The 15626-nt window shown below is 52.1% G+C and overlaps 3 protein-coding genes across 3 annotated transcripts; all 3 read right to left on the reverse strand.

The window, feature by feature from the left end:
• Nucleotides 1-1041: 1041 nt before the first annotated feature.
• COCMIDRAFT_88064 (uncharacterized protein) lies at nucleotides 1042-2616 on the reverse strand (the record flags this gene model as incomplete). The annotated part of the gene is made up of 1 exon (XM_007687179.1): nucleotides 1042-2616. The coding sequence occupies one exon, from the start codon at nucleotides 2614-2616 to the stop codon at nucleotides 1042-1044; it is 1575 nt and encodes a 524-aa protein (XP_007685369.1).
• Nucleotides 2617-7552: 4936 nt separating this feature from the next.
• On the reverse strand, nucleotides 7553-10019 carry COCMIDRAFT_88155 (uncharacterized protein; the record flags this gene model as incomplete). The annotated part of the gene is made up of 2 exons (XM_007687180.1): nucleotides 7553-7897; nucleotides 7956-10019. The coding sequence occupies 2 exons, from the start codon at nucleotides 10017-10019 to the stop codon at nucleotides 7553-7555; spliced, it is 2409 nt and encodes an 802-aa protein (XP_007685370.1).
• A 2042-nt stretch (nucleotides 10020-12061) lies between these two features.
• COCMIDRAFT_88043 (uncharacterized protein) lies at nucleotides 12062-15560 on the reverse strand (the record flags this gene model as incomplete). Its single annotated transcript, XM_007687181.1, has 3 exons — nucleotides 12062-15346; nucleotides 15407-15475; nucleotides 15528-15560. The coding sequence occupies 3 exons, from the start codon at nucleotides 15558-15560 to the stop codon at nucleotides 12062-12064; spliced, it is 3387 nt and encodes a 1128-aa protein (XP_007685371.1).
• Between the last annotated feature and the right edge of the window lie 66 nt (nucleotides 15561-15626).

Here is a 15626-nt window from a genome sequence, read left to right on the forward strand (position 1 = left end):
CCCGAATACACGTGAGTTACCTGCCTGCCAGACTGATGAAGTAGTATGTAGTAAGCTGAGTAACGCGGAGAGAATATCTTGAGATAAAAAACCATAGACCAACTAAAAAAAATACGAGATAAACAGGGGCCAACGCATAAAGCAGCCCATTTTTACGTATACATTTGATTTCGTCCCTTTCCTAGTAGACACAAAGCATACGGTCGCATGCTCCGCGATATGCGGGGTCGTAAGCTGGCATAAAAACAAGACTCGAGGCGCAGCAACCGCTGACGGGGGGCCCATAATTTTTTTCCCTTTGAGAGAAGAAGGGCACAGTCGGGAGGCGGGGAGGCGAACGTGCAGAAGTGCTGCGTGTCCTAACCCGTCTCATGGCCAGCAGATCCGCCGCCCGGCAATTGAGCTTTTTGCCGTTGCATCGCATGCTTGTTGAAGGGTCATACCAAGGCCTGACCGGTATTGATGCGTTGCGATAAAACGCCAGTTATTACCAGCATGCGATTGGCAAAAAGAAAACCAGATCACAGCGCCCTGCGGGATCGGAGCGATGCTCGAAACAGACGAACTACCACGTCTTCGGTATCTACCTCGGATTCGCGAATTCCCCCAGTCATCTAGAATTTTCTGGAGTGAAATTGCGACAAATCTGGGTAGCCGTGGGAACGATATTGCAACGCAATTTCACAGAAGCTGGGATAAGTCGTTCCTTGGTGGGGGTCGGGGCCCGTGCACTAAGATTTCGAGATGAAAGGAAAACCCGGATTCTGAGAGTCTGTGGAGTCGACCTCATTTCGCTAGCAAATGATACCAACTTGGCAAGAGAGACTGAGAAAGGAAAAAAAGCCTTGCGCCAAACATCCCTGCAGTGGATCTGGTGTGATTATCATTAATGCGACGCAGATTCCTGTTCTATCCCTCGCTCTCGTATTCCCCATGAACGCTTTGCGACCAGGGTGGTGTGCTTCTCGAAGGGCCGATAAAGATTCCTCATAGTAACCAATCCGGATTCAAATGGCAATGCTGCTGAAACCATTTCCCAATCTAATGGTCTCCAGCCTCCCGTTTGGGTGATTGCATATATCCGCGATCCCAATGTTGTTGTTGCTGTGTCCCGTATTTTTGGGTTTCAGGTTGAACAGCCGTAGATGCTGGCGCGTAGCTTGGCTGACTGTGTCCTGGTTGCTCATTTCTTTGAGACGGGGCTGTGTACACCGGGTCTGCATTGGGGTGTGCTTTGCCATCTGTGTCTCTTGCTTCTTCTGCCATGTCGCCTTGCCGCACGATCGTCTCGTGTGCAAGGCCCGAGATAGTGCCTCTACGACTCAGCGAACCGCTGGGGCCGTCCGGCGCCCGCGTGGATGCATCAGATCGGTTTCGAGCGTGTCCTCGCCGACCTGGTGTCGATGTCGAAGACGACGATTTGTGCGAGAAAGAAGGTGATGCATTAGACCCTGGCGCCGATGTAGGATGTGGTGCTGGTTGGTGTGGGCCTTGAGCCTTGCGCTTTTTTGGGGAGCTGGTGTACTCTAGGTCAGACGCATGCGACGCTGCACGTTGCCGTGACTGGTGAACAGGCGAAGTTTTGTATTTACCTGAAGGCGTAGCTGGTGGATTCCCACTCGAATTCTTTTCCTGTGAAGACGACGATGGGGGAACCCAGTGGTGGAAGTATATTGAAGGAGATGATTGGTCTTGTTGTTGCGTCTGTGTCTGTTGTAGTTGTTGCACTCCAGCTGGCGTTGCAGGAGGCTGTTGTATGGTCATTTCGTTAGTCGTCAACCGTGGAAGTTGTGACTGTGGTAAGGATCGTGGTGCCGATGTAGGGGGGCCACCGAGACCGGCTTGTGCAGCTCTTGCGCGTGGGGAGAGCTGTCCTCCAGTGTAAACTGGATTCGAGAGTGGTGCTTGTTGACTCTGTGTAGGCAGTGGCTGGCCAGGTAGAACTGCCGTTGGGGGAACTATCGCTTGTGCGGCTTGCACTTGGCCGGCATACGCTGTCGACTGTGGTTGTCCGATCATCCTTGGGTCTCGTCGGAGATCTGGAGAAAGTTGTGGTTGTGCCTGAGCCTGTGCTTGTTGATGAGCAGCTTGAATTTGTGAAGTGTACTGTTGAATCCATTCAGCACTAATGTTTGCAAGGCTGCCTCCACCAATGCCGGCGAATATTATAGGTACTAGATGAGGCGGTACTCCGCCTTGCATAGATTCTCGAAGCATTGACTGCTCGACCTTTCGTTGCTCAAGCCGCAAAGTTTCCTGCCTCGTCTTCTCCTCCTCTTGCTTGCGTCTCTCCTCTTCAGCTTTGGTCGCCAACCAGTTCTTCATTCCATCTTCGGCACCTTGCCATTGAGAAGGAGCCGGAGGTAATTGGCCCAGTGAGGAAGATATTGGTGGAGGTCCTCGCGCCGGATCTGGTAGGGTCATTGCCGAAGGGGGAGGCAACCCCCGGTGAGGCGTGCTCATCGTGTGAGAAGAATTGGCGGACTGTGAGAGAGGCGACCCGCCGTGGGGCTTGTCAGAGTATCGAGTAGCTGTAGAAGATGAAAAGGCTGCAGAGTATGCATGAGGTTTGAAGTCGAAGTCGGGCTTGACTGGATTAGAGAGTGTGAGCAACATGAAGGAAGGTGGAGCCGATGCAGAGGATATGGTGAGAGCAGTCCGGCATTGAAATGAGTCGCTTTGGGTGGCGCCAGAAATTTTAAGTTCCGGAAGGAGAAGGAATGGTGTACATACTTATTTCGCCAGGAGCATGTTCACTAGAAGCACTGTCCACATGACCCAAGATGAGATCAGTAGCCGTTGCCTCAGAGCCTAGGCTTAATATGTCCCCTGGTCCGGGAACCTCGATCTGATTCGTGATTATGACAGGGCCACAGGGAAAGAGAGGGGAGGGTAACGGGCAAAGCTCGATGCAAAGAAGATCAAGCCCCCCCCCGTAAATGGTCGCGTGGGCTGGCGCGGTCGATCCGGTCCAGATTAGAGACAGACGAAGGAAAGTGCGCAGCGGTGGGGAATGGCGTGCAAGAAGGGAAGAGGACCGACTGGAGTCGGGCCAACCGACGGCAATGACGGCGCCAGAGGCTTGAGAGCAGCACAGAGAAACGGCACGCCGTACGTCAAGGAAAGCCGATGTGTGGCGTTCTGCAGGTGATGGAGGGTAGGGGACTTAGCAAGGATATGCATGGAAAGAAATGGTTGTCAGCGAATGCACTGTTGCTGGAACTGCAGTGCGCGTACTTTTAGTCCCACCATGCAACACGCCTGAAAAAGGCCTCCATTTTGATGCAAACTCTGGTAGTGGTTCCCACATGTGGCGCTGGAATTCGCCGCAGGAACATGTCCCGCTGCCAGCCAAGCATACCACATACTCAGCTCAGCACCAGACAGTGGTAGTTGGACATTATGTACTCGTACATCCGACTCTCGCTAGACACACTGGCCTGGCATAGCGGCTACCGTGACTCTGGCCCCAGTCTTTTACCCTGGTCTCATCCGTGGCCAGGTAGTATAAGAGCAATACGATACACGGTTCCTTCTATCTACGTACACACACATAGACATGGACACGACGTGTCTCTGCTTTGCGCTGTGTACGACAGAACGCGAGCCCTGGAAAGTTGCAACATAGTAGACCTATCTATACGTGGTACTGGGAACGCCCCAAACCTGGCTCTTTGTGCAAAGCGGCTCTATTCTTTTTGTCGAGTGTCGAGGTTCGATTGTTTGACGTCGCGCCCACTTGAAATGGCATGCCGTGCGAATTAGGTAGTTTGGCGTGCCACTCTGATCTGGAACACGTCCATCGCTACTTCATTCATGGCACATGCATCTGTGGGCGCCGCGGCTCAAGGATTATAATGTGGACTGACTGGCGCGGCCTTTGCAGTCTGAGCCGTGCGCTAACACCAGCCAGCAGGGTCAACGTCCGGGAGGAAGCGAGCGCAAGATTACCGCTGCAGAGGTTGCTGTGGCCTGGCTCCTTCCAAAGCTGCCCACATGGCATGATGAGGAAATGAAGGGTCATCTCCGTCGTCACGTCTTCAGCCAGATAATAGCCCGAAGGGGAAGCGTAAAATGAGGGCTTCGTGTTTAAAAGAGCCTCCGTGCATGGGCACGAAACCTTGGAATTGGTGGAAGCATAGTATCCTGTGGCCCAGCTGCAGTACCCGTTCCGAGCTTAGTGTAATGCCCGAACAAGTATACAGATACCGTCGTAGCGTCAACGGCTGAGCACAGTTTGATGACTAGCACAGACAAAAGTGGTACGGAAAAAGGCGCCGGCCTGAACCTGTCAGTCTTGGAGTGACCCCTCCGGATCGACAAAGCCCGACAATCATTATGGCCCAATCGATAAGGATGGTGATCATGCGCTCCGACACGCGATCCAGGATCTAGGGTAGGGTGTCAAAGTGTACACCTACCTGGAGCTGGACTTGGGTGGATGAAGCAAAAATGGGGGTCTTTGCGCTTGTGCGCGCCCCTCCGTTCCGGTAGGTGGAGTTGACTACTTAGAATAGCGGAACACCAGCAGCACTGACGGCGAGTTCCCACTATAGCACGTAATAAGGTCGCAGATGACAGCTTGCAAGCCACGATGGACAAAGGGACGGGTCAACAGATGCGGCGTTGCGCAATGCCCGGGCGCCTGGCACCAGCTCGAACGATCGCCTCGAGACGTAAATTTCCGCGTCGGCGCTGAGACTATGCTTATTCGGGTCATGCAGCGGATCTACGTGAAACTCGCGGCGCACCGGATCTGTACGAAGGATCTTTGAGTATGATTTCCGGCGACGGCTGGCTAGTCTCCCAACCAATCACCCGCAATCTGCCCTGGTGATTATCATCATAACAGTCGAAATGGGGACACCATGGCGAAATTGCTCGTGACTGTACTGCGTAAGCAGAAATGACAGTGGAGAGCAGTCTCTGTAGTCTAGATCGAACCGACAATTTCTCGACCAGGACGCTACCATATGGGTAGAGTAGAGCTGTTTTCAGTAAATCATCCTAGATGACGACCTGTCTGTGTCTAAGTATCAACACACCCACGTGTGAACCCGGCCAAAGGGCAAGTTTCAGAGAGTGCACGGGAGAGATCCGGTAGAACCGCGGGGCGAAAGATGGCAGTCATGGCTCTGACAGCTGTCTCGTACCGAGCCCGTATTTGTGACGTGTATCAATGTGCTTGAAGACGACTTTAGAAGTCCCCAAAGAAGGGGGGGAGGCAATTCACCGATAAAGAAGACGACCATCTGCCGACAAGGCAACCCGAAAGGCGATTGATGCTGCTGCTGCAGATGCTGCGACATAAATGCCAATCAGGCCGGAAAGGTGTGAGCAAGCAATTGGCTTGCAGTGGCATGTTGTTTTGTTTTGTTCGAGGCAAGAACAGAATGTTAGTGTGTACACTACTCGTACTCTCTCTCACTTAGCAAGGCATCGGGGGTCGGAAACAAGGGATGCCGCGAAAAGCTGCCGCTGCTGCTACGGCATCCATGGGTAACGTGCAGGGTGAGGCGGACATTGGGGGAATAGATGCTGTGCAGTGCACGTAAGCTGCAACTCAGACGTCGATCATTCGTCTCCCGCATCTGAGAACCGTGTCGCTGGCCACCCCAGTCAGATCGATTAGCGTATCCAGATGTGAAGGAGCTTACACGGGCCGGCTAGTCTTTGGCCGCATAGGCTCCGAAGCTGCTAGGTGTACTTACTCTTGCACTGCTGGCCGTCGCTTGGCCTTCCCTATTCCTCACCTCACCTAGCAAGGGACGTACTGTAGTGCAGTTGCGGGACGGCTGTTGCACCCCCTCCCCCCCTCATCCGCGTCTACCTGGTTCGCTTCTAAATTGAGCCAAGGCGCGCTGATCTTTGCTTCACCTCTGAGAAAATCAGACCACAGATCAGCGTCGGCGTGTTCTGAAGTTGCATCTTGACCGGCTCTGGTATCCATGAACGAAAGCGAGGCGCAGCTTTTTGCCAGTTGTGCTCGGAGTAGCCGATACAGCGATGCTCGTTGTCGATGCGGCCACGCAGTTGGCACCGGAAAACAGTGGTTGGGGAGCTGGGAGGCAAGGTTGGGCGCAGTCGGTGGGGAGGCGAAGCAGTTCATCGGGAAAGTACTAGCGGCGGTTTGCCACCCAAGTCGACCTGGGCATCCCTGATTGCCTATTTGGGCGCATTTCCACCTTTCCCCGTCGCCTGTCGTCATTGTTGCCGGCACCGCATTCCCAACACTCTGCCGCTCCGGTTGCACATGCCTCGACGGCGTGCCGAAAGGTTGTGCGAGTTGGAGTTGGAGTAACTAGGAGTAAACAAAGTCTACTGCCATGTAGTAAGTATTGCCTCATCTTCTTTCACCCGCCATGCCCATGCCCACCACCCAACCCGCACCTCTTACTCCTTGTGGCTTGACACACACACACATCCCCAAACCCTCGCTCGTTGGCGCATCTACTACGTCCTCGACGCTCTCAATTGCCGCACGTATCAACCACCTTCCCTTGACCACCCCCTTTGATATGCCTCATTAGTCAAACGCTACTCTCACACGTTCTCTCGCGTACTCGCTTCGATCCGCCTCCCCTGGCAGCGTTGCCGGAGGTACTGCCCCTCTTATCTCTAGCTCAAAACTCTACTCTCCTGAGCCAAGCAATTACTCCAAACATTCAGCCCAAACAGCTTCAGTCCTCTTATTGCACTTTCTTCCTATCGGTCAATCTCCCGATCCATGTGTTGACAATATTTAATACGTCAATTATCAATAAGCCACTAACCCCCGTTTGCTCTCAATCAAGAAATATTGCCTTCCATAATCGTTACCAATTAGTGCCTTTTCACCAGCATCACCATGTTCAACGTGCATAGCGTAATCAATTAGTTATGTATTATTTGGCTGCGTGCGGAGCCTAGATTATATTGGGTATACATGAATATATGCAAAAAAAATGCAATGCCTTCCCGATGCCGTTTGTAGAAAGAACGCCGTCTCTGGTATATTGATAGGAATACGTGAACAGACCCGGAAAAGAAGGAACAAAAAAGAAAAAAAATAAGAGGTATCTCGATCAGTAATCGTTGCAGCCGTGCGCCCAACACCGAAGCCCTGCTCAAAAGGGGAAAGGCCTGGGAAAACGCTTTCCCAGAATCATCCATGTCTAGACCGTGACCCGACGGTGGGCAACTGAGGCATCCTTGATACCAGTAGAGTGGCAGCCTCGTTCGGGCGGCACCGCTAAAAGACGCCCAAAAGGCAAACAGGAAGTGATGTGTCGCGGCTAAAGTGGGCGGCATCCCACTAAAAAAGCAAAAGGTATCTCATGTTGCAAAAACCTTGGAAAACGTAAAACGTGCCAGCCACGTTGAGATTTGCGCGCCACCGATCCTAAGAGATCGACCCGGTAGCTTCTGGAAAAGGCCATGGAAGGGCGAGGGCGAGGGTTCAACAGGAAGCATTTCTATCTTCGGTGGTGCACCATCACACCCTTCAAAGCGCAATGCGCCCGCAGAGCCTGAGGTTGGCGCTTCCGTCGCATTCAACTTGGAACCGCCTACGTCAGGCATTGGCTCGCTTCTTCCTCATCTTGTATTCTGCCTTGGCTACCCGCATCAGTAGATCCTCGTCTTTAATCGGGATCCATGATGTCAGGACCTTCATGGCATTCTCAAAGTCCGAATCAAGCAGGATTTCTCGTGTTGCATCGATGAGTGCAGCTGATGTAGCATGCAAGACATCCATATCTGCGCTGAACTTGGATCCCGGTGTAGTAGCGTGCGACTTGTCACCCAACAGCATGAATACGTCCCAAACGCGGAGTTGTGCTGGAAATGGTAACGAGTAATTGAATAAAGTGAGGTACCATCGTGTGCCGTATGCGGTTGATGTGATGCCCAGGTCTGTCTGTGAAATATTGTGTAAGCTGATATGCCATGATTTTGGGTTGTGGAACTCGACTTACAAGCTTCTGCGCAATGTCACCTCCGCGCAGCCAGTTGAGCTCAAAATCTTCAAGAGCCTCCATGAGGCCTTCAAATCCTGCCTCATAGAGCCTCTCCATGCCTCGAAGCTGCCACAATCGGACGAGCATCACAAATGCCCGGTCCTCTTCATAATAGCACAGAAGCGTGGCCGCCAAAGAGGCCATACCTTGAACATAACCCGTTTCGGGCAAATACAATGACATTGCGTGAAGTACACGAAAAAGTAGTCGCTGCCCACCACGATATCGGCGTCGGAACATGATGTGTCTGTTGATGGTGCGTGGGACATCAACATCGATCTGGACATCGTCTGCGGAACTCTCTTCTTGAAGCTCATAAAAGTTGACAATAAGTTCTTCCTCAGTTGGACTGTCGGCATCCGCGTTGGCGCTTGCAGCCAGGAAGGAGTACCATGCAGTCGCTCTCCAGCGATCCGGAATACCTTTCCACGTGCGAGATATGACTTTTGGGTCTTTGGTCTCGAACTCGAAAAGCATGCCCCCCTTGTCTGCGCCTGCTTTGACAACCTTTGCCATCTTTCGCCATTTTTCATTCCGCTCGATTTCTTTTGCCTTCATAGCTCGGGCAGCCCTACCGCCCTCCTTCTGTTCGGCAACCTCAGCCAAGCCTGGCGGTAGTTTGAGCATGTCGCTCGCTTCGTCTCTCAATCGGCGGTCGCGGTTGTGAGGTAGTTTGTTCGCCGCATGGCGCAAAGGCTGGAAGGTCGTACGGGAATCCGATGTCTTTCCAGAGAAGATAGATCTAGCAGGCCTGGAAGACCTGCCGGAAAATCTTCGTTTGAGCGAGCCGGCTCGAGGACCGCCAGACTTTGTGGAAGGCGCGCGTGAGACACTCCGGCCCAATCGGCGACGTCTAGGCTCTTCAGACAACAACTGCAGTGTCGTGGTGACTCGTTGCATGTGCGGTTCGTCGGGACCGTCTATGCCTTCGCTGTTGGATTTCGATCTCGTCCTCTTGGGGATAATGAAGCCATATCGATCAACCTCGCCGCCTTCAAGATCAGCCCAGTCCTCCAGCCCACCAGCAGCCTCAGTGGGCTCCTTGACAATGACGCTGCCGCGCCTCGAGCTCATAAGGGAGCTATCGTCCTCGATAACTTCCATGGCCATGTTGTTGACACTGCTATTACCACGATAACTGTTCTGAATGCTCCTGCTGTCTTCCTCTGGCGCATCCCAGTTGACGGCGCTCTCGTTTCCGTGCATGTACATGCAGCGCACCTTGCGCGACAAGGTCATCTCATCAGCGGAAAGAACACGGTGGCTTATGGATCGCGATCTACCGGAAACACGAGAGGTTGCTCGTGGGGAGAGGAGTCTCGCGGTGGGGGGTGGGGGTTGCGGGGATTCCTGTTGCATTTGGTCGGAGGTGGGTTGTGGTTGCTCTTGAGACTCTCGCTGTGTTTGCTCTCGTAATTCTGCCTGCTCCTCCTCCTCTTTCGTCTCTTTCACCACCTCCTCTTCCGGTCGCGGCGGCGCACTCGGTGTGGGCGCGCCTTCCACAAGCAAATCCATCTGTCTACTCTTCCTGTTTGCCCTTTTGCCACCCAACATCATGCTGCCCCGCTTCGAAAAAGATATCAGCGCATCCGAGGAAATGTCGTCAAAGCCGCCAGTGGGTATGATGCAATCAAGCCGGGAAAAAGCAGCGTCGTCTTCGTCGTGTGCATGTTCTGTCCTGGATGAGCGCTCGTCGTGAATCACAATGGCAGGCAGGCTTGGCGTCCTGCGCAGACTCCTTGGTGAAGGCGGTTCGTTGACGATGGTACCGCTGGACGAGGCCAGGGCCGAATCTCTGCGATCGTCATCGTCTGCGTGTGGCGGCGTGCGCTTCAAAGAAAATGCGCGGGGTCCTGGCGAAGTGCGTGGTCGGCGGACATTGGCAAGCCATGAGCGCGACGCCGTGCCTTTTACTGAGAGTGCACTTTGGGGATTCGGGAGTACAGGCGCGAGCGGATTCGAGGCCTCATACGGCTCCACGGCCGCCGCGTGGCCAGAGGGGTTCACGGCCTCATCGCTCATGATGTACGACGCGGGTCCTGGTCATGGAATCTGTCCCTGGCAAAAATAGTGGCGGGAAAAGCGAAATGAAGGGGTGCGGTCGATACAACCCCCTGCGACAATATATCCAAAATATGTCCAGCGGCGAGGGTGTCAGAGTTGCGATTTGGACAGTGCAGCGGCTCCAGTGCGGTGGGAGGGGAAAAACGCGGCAGTGCAATTGAAAAACAGAAAAACGTCTGCGCCAATCTACTGCATCAGACGAGACCCTGGCTTGGTACTTACACTGGGGAAAAGGGGCGTCGCTATCCGCCCGGGTCGTGGGTCGGTCGTGGGTCGTGGGTCGTGGGTCGCATGCCTTCTCCAGACTTGCTGCCGGTCGGAGATTGCCAAAGGCGCCGCTTTCGTGTGACGCCTGTTCACAGCACCGCCGCGGGCTGTACTTGCCCAGACGTGGCTATGGCATACTTGCTTTTTCGCATCCTAGGCAGCATCCTCCGTATTACACTCTCACGCGTTGTCGAATCGTTCTTCTTCGTTGATGCTTTGCACGTCCAGACGACACTTGCCACTACCAGAAAGCTCAAACATTTCGCTTCCCAATTACGGCCCCCCGTGACGATCGCTGACCCACGTGTCAATAAGCTCCTGGTCCTGGCTCCCTTCTCAATATTACTCTGTACTATCAATTTCCATTGTTACTCCTTCAGCTCAATTGCTGTCGTATCATCTGTTGTACCATGGATACTTTATTAGAGCAAGGTCTTGGTTACAGAAATGGCTGCATCGAGAGGCTCTCTCGCAACACCAGAGTTGCACATGCAATAAGCCAGAAGTTTATGTCCTGCTTACTTCATGTTCGCAGGGGTCAGCTTACTCCTGCAGCTTTTTTTTAGGCATGAGATGCTCGTCTCCACTCATGCCCAATTTTCCGTTGGCTATGCAACCCATTCGCGGCCTCGTGGATTCCACAAGTCCTACGGCGTACTACACGTGTGCATGATTGTGAAAGGGGGAACATTCAGCTCGTATGTACTGGGCAATCCATCGACTAAGAAGACATATACTGCCAATCATTATTATCTAGCGTCGACCGGAACCAGAACCATACAATGCTGTAACCCGCTCTTGCAATGAGCACCTCGCACAAGTCGAACTAAAACAGTAGTCATCGGAGTCCTTGATGATCCCAAGAGTCTGGCTAACGGATTGCCATATTCTTCAACATAACAAAGCACATTGGTGCGAGACCCTCCAATGCACGGAGTAAAGTCTTATCTAAAAAAGAAGAAAAAGTCCACCCACCACCTTAAACGCTACCCCAAACAAGGTCAATCCTAGAGAAACACGACAATCCAAAACACATCCAGCGTCTCGATGACGCAATCCCCTAGTCATACAAGTCGCACTATTCCAGTCCGCTCCCTTTTTCCCCGCAAGCCCTACGCACGTAAGGCCACTAGACCCCCGAACTTAGCAACCCTTATTTTTTTTAAAAAAAAACCACGTGTTCCAAAACCTTCCATGGGAAAGTGAGCTATTAATTCTGCCTGCGTATGCATATGTCACATATGCACATCGCCGAGACTACTCGGTATCCCGAAACAGCCCTACGCACGGGAATGTAACAAGGATCTACCCCTTCCCTATAACACGACGATGAATATCGTAAGCCACGTGAGCGGAGTGTGGCGGGGGGAGGGGTGGGAGGAGATCTAGATTGTAGCTTAATTGAAGACAAGTGCAAGCACGAAAGCTTAATTAGAGGGCGTTTTGGTTATTCAGGGCTAGCTTGGGGTTAACGTGCCGTCTGTCATGGTGGTTAGATGAAGAAAAGGAAATGATCAGAGGCGTTTTGTTGTCGATCAAAGTATGACTATTTTTGGATTCTTGTTAGCCAACATCACTTTGTTGATTGAGTAGAACCTATCTACAATTCAACTCGTAGTCCTCAAGATATCGGACTATACCACTTCATTCCGAAGACTTTACCCTTCTTTCTACAGTTCATAATGCAAAGAAACAACCGCTCTGGTATTTCATTTCCTACATAACCCAATTACTCACTTCTTCTTAGATCCCCTCCCGCCTCTCACACTCTTCTTCTTCCCTTTTGCAATCTCCGCGCCTCGCCTCCCTCCCGCAATCATCACTCGTACTTTACTAACAGGCACCACACCCACAACCTCCGTCTCCTTCCACCCACGAATCAGATCGATCTCCTTTGGCCAGATGCGCTCGACATCCTGGCTATTCTTATCAACAATCTTGGCATCTTTACCCGCATTATCCCAGATGGCCAACACCTCTTTGACAGCTTTGCCGCGCTTGGTGGATCCAGGCTGCATTTTGGCCTTGTATTTGTAAGTCGAGAGGGCGGACCAAGGAGCACAGACTGGGATCGCTGAGATCAGCTCGTCGTTTGGTAGCGGGCGGCCAGTGAATGCATCGAGATTTTGCAGGTTTGTTTTTAGGACTTCGTCGCCTTCGTCATCGTCTTCTGCATTTTCTAGTGCACGGAGTCGGGCCTCTTCGGCAGCTTTACCCGCAGCTTGAGCACGAAGATGTTGTTCGCGTCGGCGTTGCTTGTCGGCTTGTGCTTGCTCTTCCTTTTGACGCTTCTCTTGTGCTGCGGCTTCCGCAGCTTGCTGGCCAGACTTGGAACCTAAAAGCCGCATGGCCAATTCACGATCTTCCTCGTCTTGCGCTGCATATTTAGCTGCCTGCTTTTTCGCCTTTGCACGCTTCCCACGTGGGAGGGGGGTATTCTTTTGCTTGTTCATCTGCGATGTAACAGTTCCATCCACCTTTGTAGGCGCTTTAGCGCTACCACCTTCTCCGGAATCACCTTCATCTTGATCAGCTCCATCAACTACAGGCACCGTATCAGACGGCACTTGAGGCAGCTCTGGAAGCTGGCCCTTCCTCGCTAGGCGGCGCTCTCTTGCAGATAGTTTTCCGCGTCCCGTAGACTTTGATATCGGCTCAGTATCAGCTATTGAGCCTTCATCTTCTGGTGGTTCTTCCTTCGCAATAACGCCATTCTTTTCCCCAGATTTTGTATGCTCAGCACCTCCTTTAACAACTACAGGCTCGTCCTCATCGCCAGAGTCTTCTTTATCATTTCTTGCGGAAGACTGAAGAGGATTACTTCTTGGAGCTGCAGCTTCGGACTCGGCATCACTCTCTTCAGTGTGTTCCATCTTCGCATCTGGGAAATCGTCTTCAGAGTCGGAATTAATCTTTGCGTCCGGAAACTCGTCATCATCGCTCTCATCAGTCTTAGTAGCTGCTGCTTCTTTGGACTCGTTCGCTGGCTCATCAGCCATTTCGGCAGCAGAAACTGCAGTCTCCTGCACCCGATGCTTGTGATGGTTCGCCTTGCTTGAATCGCTGATTTCAAACATGACTGCAAGCCCAACCACAAGTTGAGCTGGGGGTAAAAACTCTTTCTTTCCCTTGATATTGAATATGCCGGCAGGGAGAAATTCACCCGTCTGTCCAGTTTTGCTGACTTGATCACTACGGACCCACCATGCCGACATGACCGCCTTCGAGTCCCATGCGTCAGATGTACATATACTGAGGTTTCCGGCTTGTGATAAGGTCGATGGTGGAATAGGAGCATCCGGCGTGTCTGCTTTATTCTTGATAATCATAGGCATGGCGCCTTTGAGATCTGCATGCACATACACATCTCCCTTTCGCAGAAAACGACGGTATATGATCTCATTCTGCTGTGCATCCTTGCCTCCGAGAACCAGATAGCCATCTGACGAGATAAAATATATGAACTTTTCGAACCAATGCTGTTTGCGCACCGGCCGCAGCACTTCCTTCTCTTGCTTCAGTCCCTTCTTTAGATCTTCGGCCACTTTTTTCTCGTGGCTTTTCAGCGCTTTTGTGGATGCTTGAAGGGTACGGCCTTCTTTGTCGGCAGCCGTCTTCTTTTGGTCGAAATACTCGGTAGAGTTGGCCCAGGCGCTTAAACCGAGATCAATATCGATAGCTAGTTGCGGTCGTGCCACTGGTTTTGATGGAGAAGCCTTTCTAGGGCGGTCGTCCTCGTCGTCAGTATCCTCACTCACAGAGCTCGTCTCATTGCCCTCGTCTTCCTCTTCTCCACCTTCTTCCCAATTTGTTTCGTTGAGAAGTAGGGTGATCGTATTCTCATGTAACTTAAGCGGTAGTCTGATCAACTGCGCCACGGCGTTGCCAGAGTTTTGCTCGCGTTCAATTAAGCGCTCAATATCGACCCAATCCATGCCCTGCCTGATCAACCCATTTACAGCTTCAGTGGCTTCGGTCACGCGATGGACATTTGCCAAGATCGCTTCTGCTTTGCGAAAGTTCAATTCTTGCACTTGTTGTAGTCCACCGATGCGATCCTCGTGTTCTTTGCGCGCTTTCTCTAGCTTTTTCTTGGCTTGCTGTTCGCGTTCTGTCAGTTTCGACTCAAGTTTTTGCCCTTCTATTGACGAAAAGAACTCGTCTACCGCCTTGTTGAAACCATCGAACTCCAGGAAAGTATAGTCGGTGTTCTCAAATTGCTGTGGTCGGAAAGGATGGAAATCATCGTAGAGAAGACGCGGTTTATCAGAAGACTCGTTGTCGGGCTTTGAGGCTGAGGGATTGGGCTTTGCGAGAATATAGCCCTTGATCTGGTCGGTCTTTGTGATTTCATCTGTAATTTTCCTTGCATCTTGTAGCACATCAACTAGCTTTTCGACGAGCCCATCATCAGCAAGAACCTCCTCCGGTTTCAAGGACGAGTCATAGCTAGCAATATGAAGCGCATGATCGACCAGTAAAGGAGGGCATTCTGTGATGGAGACAGCGAGAGCTTTTCTTAGAGAATCCTTTCCTGCTTTCTTTGCCTTCTTTCCTGCTGCAACCGGCTGATCCTGTTGTTTGTCGACCGCCTTCTGTAGTGCTTGACGTACTCTCTCCTTCGTGAGTTCTGGGGCGCCGCCGTAATTTTGTCGCAGAGTGAGATTGTACTTCAAGCCGACTCTGAGCTTCTCATGTTCCTCTCCCTCGTCCACATTTCGCAGAAGCGACAGCACGTTAAGGTCGGCGTCGGTTAGGATGATGTTTCCGCCGGCGTAGAACTCTAAGTAGAGCCGGTACAGTCCGTCAGAGAACTGGAACTCCAGAATACGATCGGTGCCTATTTGGGAAATTGATGTAATACGTCTTGTCTTGAGGTATTTGCGCAGTTTTGCGACGAAGCCCGAAGGAGCCGCAGCTGTAGTGCGGGCATATTCCGTGAGGTGACAGCGGAAGCCCGAGTCGATGAGCAGCTGTTCGCGGTGGTCGGGTTTATGGAACTTGATGAGGAAGATTCTCTACATATGTATGAGTAAGCGAATATGCATTGCATTGGTTGCGACATGCGCAGTACATACGGAGCTCAGATCGTAAACATTGGTGACTCTGAGAGAAGTAAGTTTGGCGGAAAGCTCATGGGCTATGACCTTGTGAATCAATTAGTAAATGCTGTTTACAGTATAACTCGCAACGGCCCACCTTGACGTCCAGACTGGAGAATCTCTGCTTCATGGTTGTGTGTCGTGTGCAGAGTCTGTGGTTAGTGGGGTTCGGGGATTGATGGTGGGATGCGGCGAT

Source organism: Bipolaris oryzae (genome assembly GCF_000523455.1).
Source record: "Bipolaris oryzae ATCC 44560 unplaced genomic scaffold scaffold_26, whole genome shotgun sequence".
NCBI classification, from domain to species: Eukaryota; Fungi; Ascomycota; class Dothideomycetes; order Pleosporales; family Pleosporaceae; genus Bipolaris; species Bipolaris oryzae.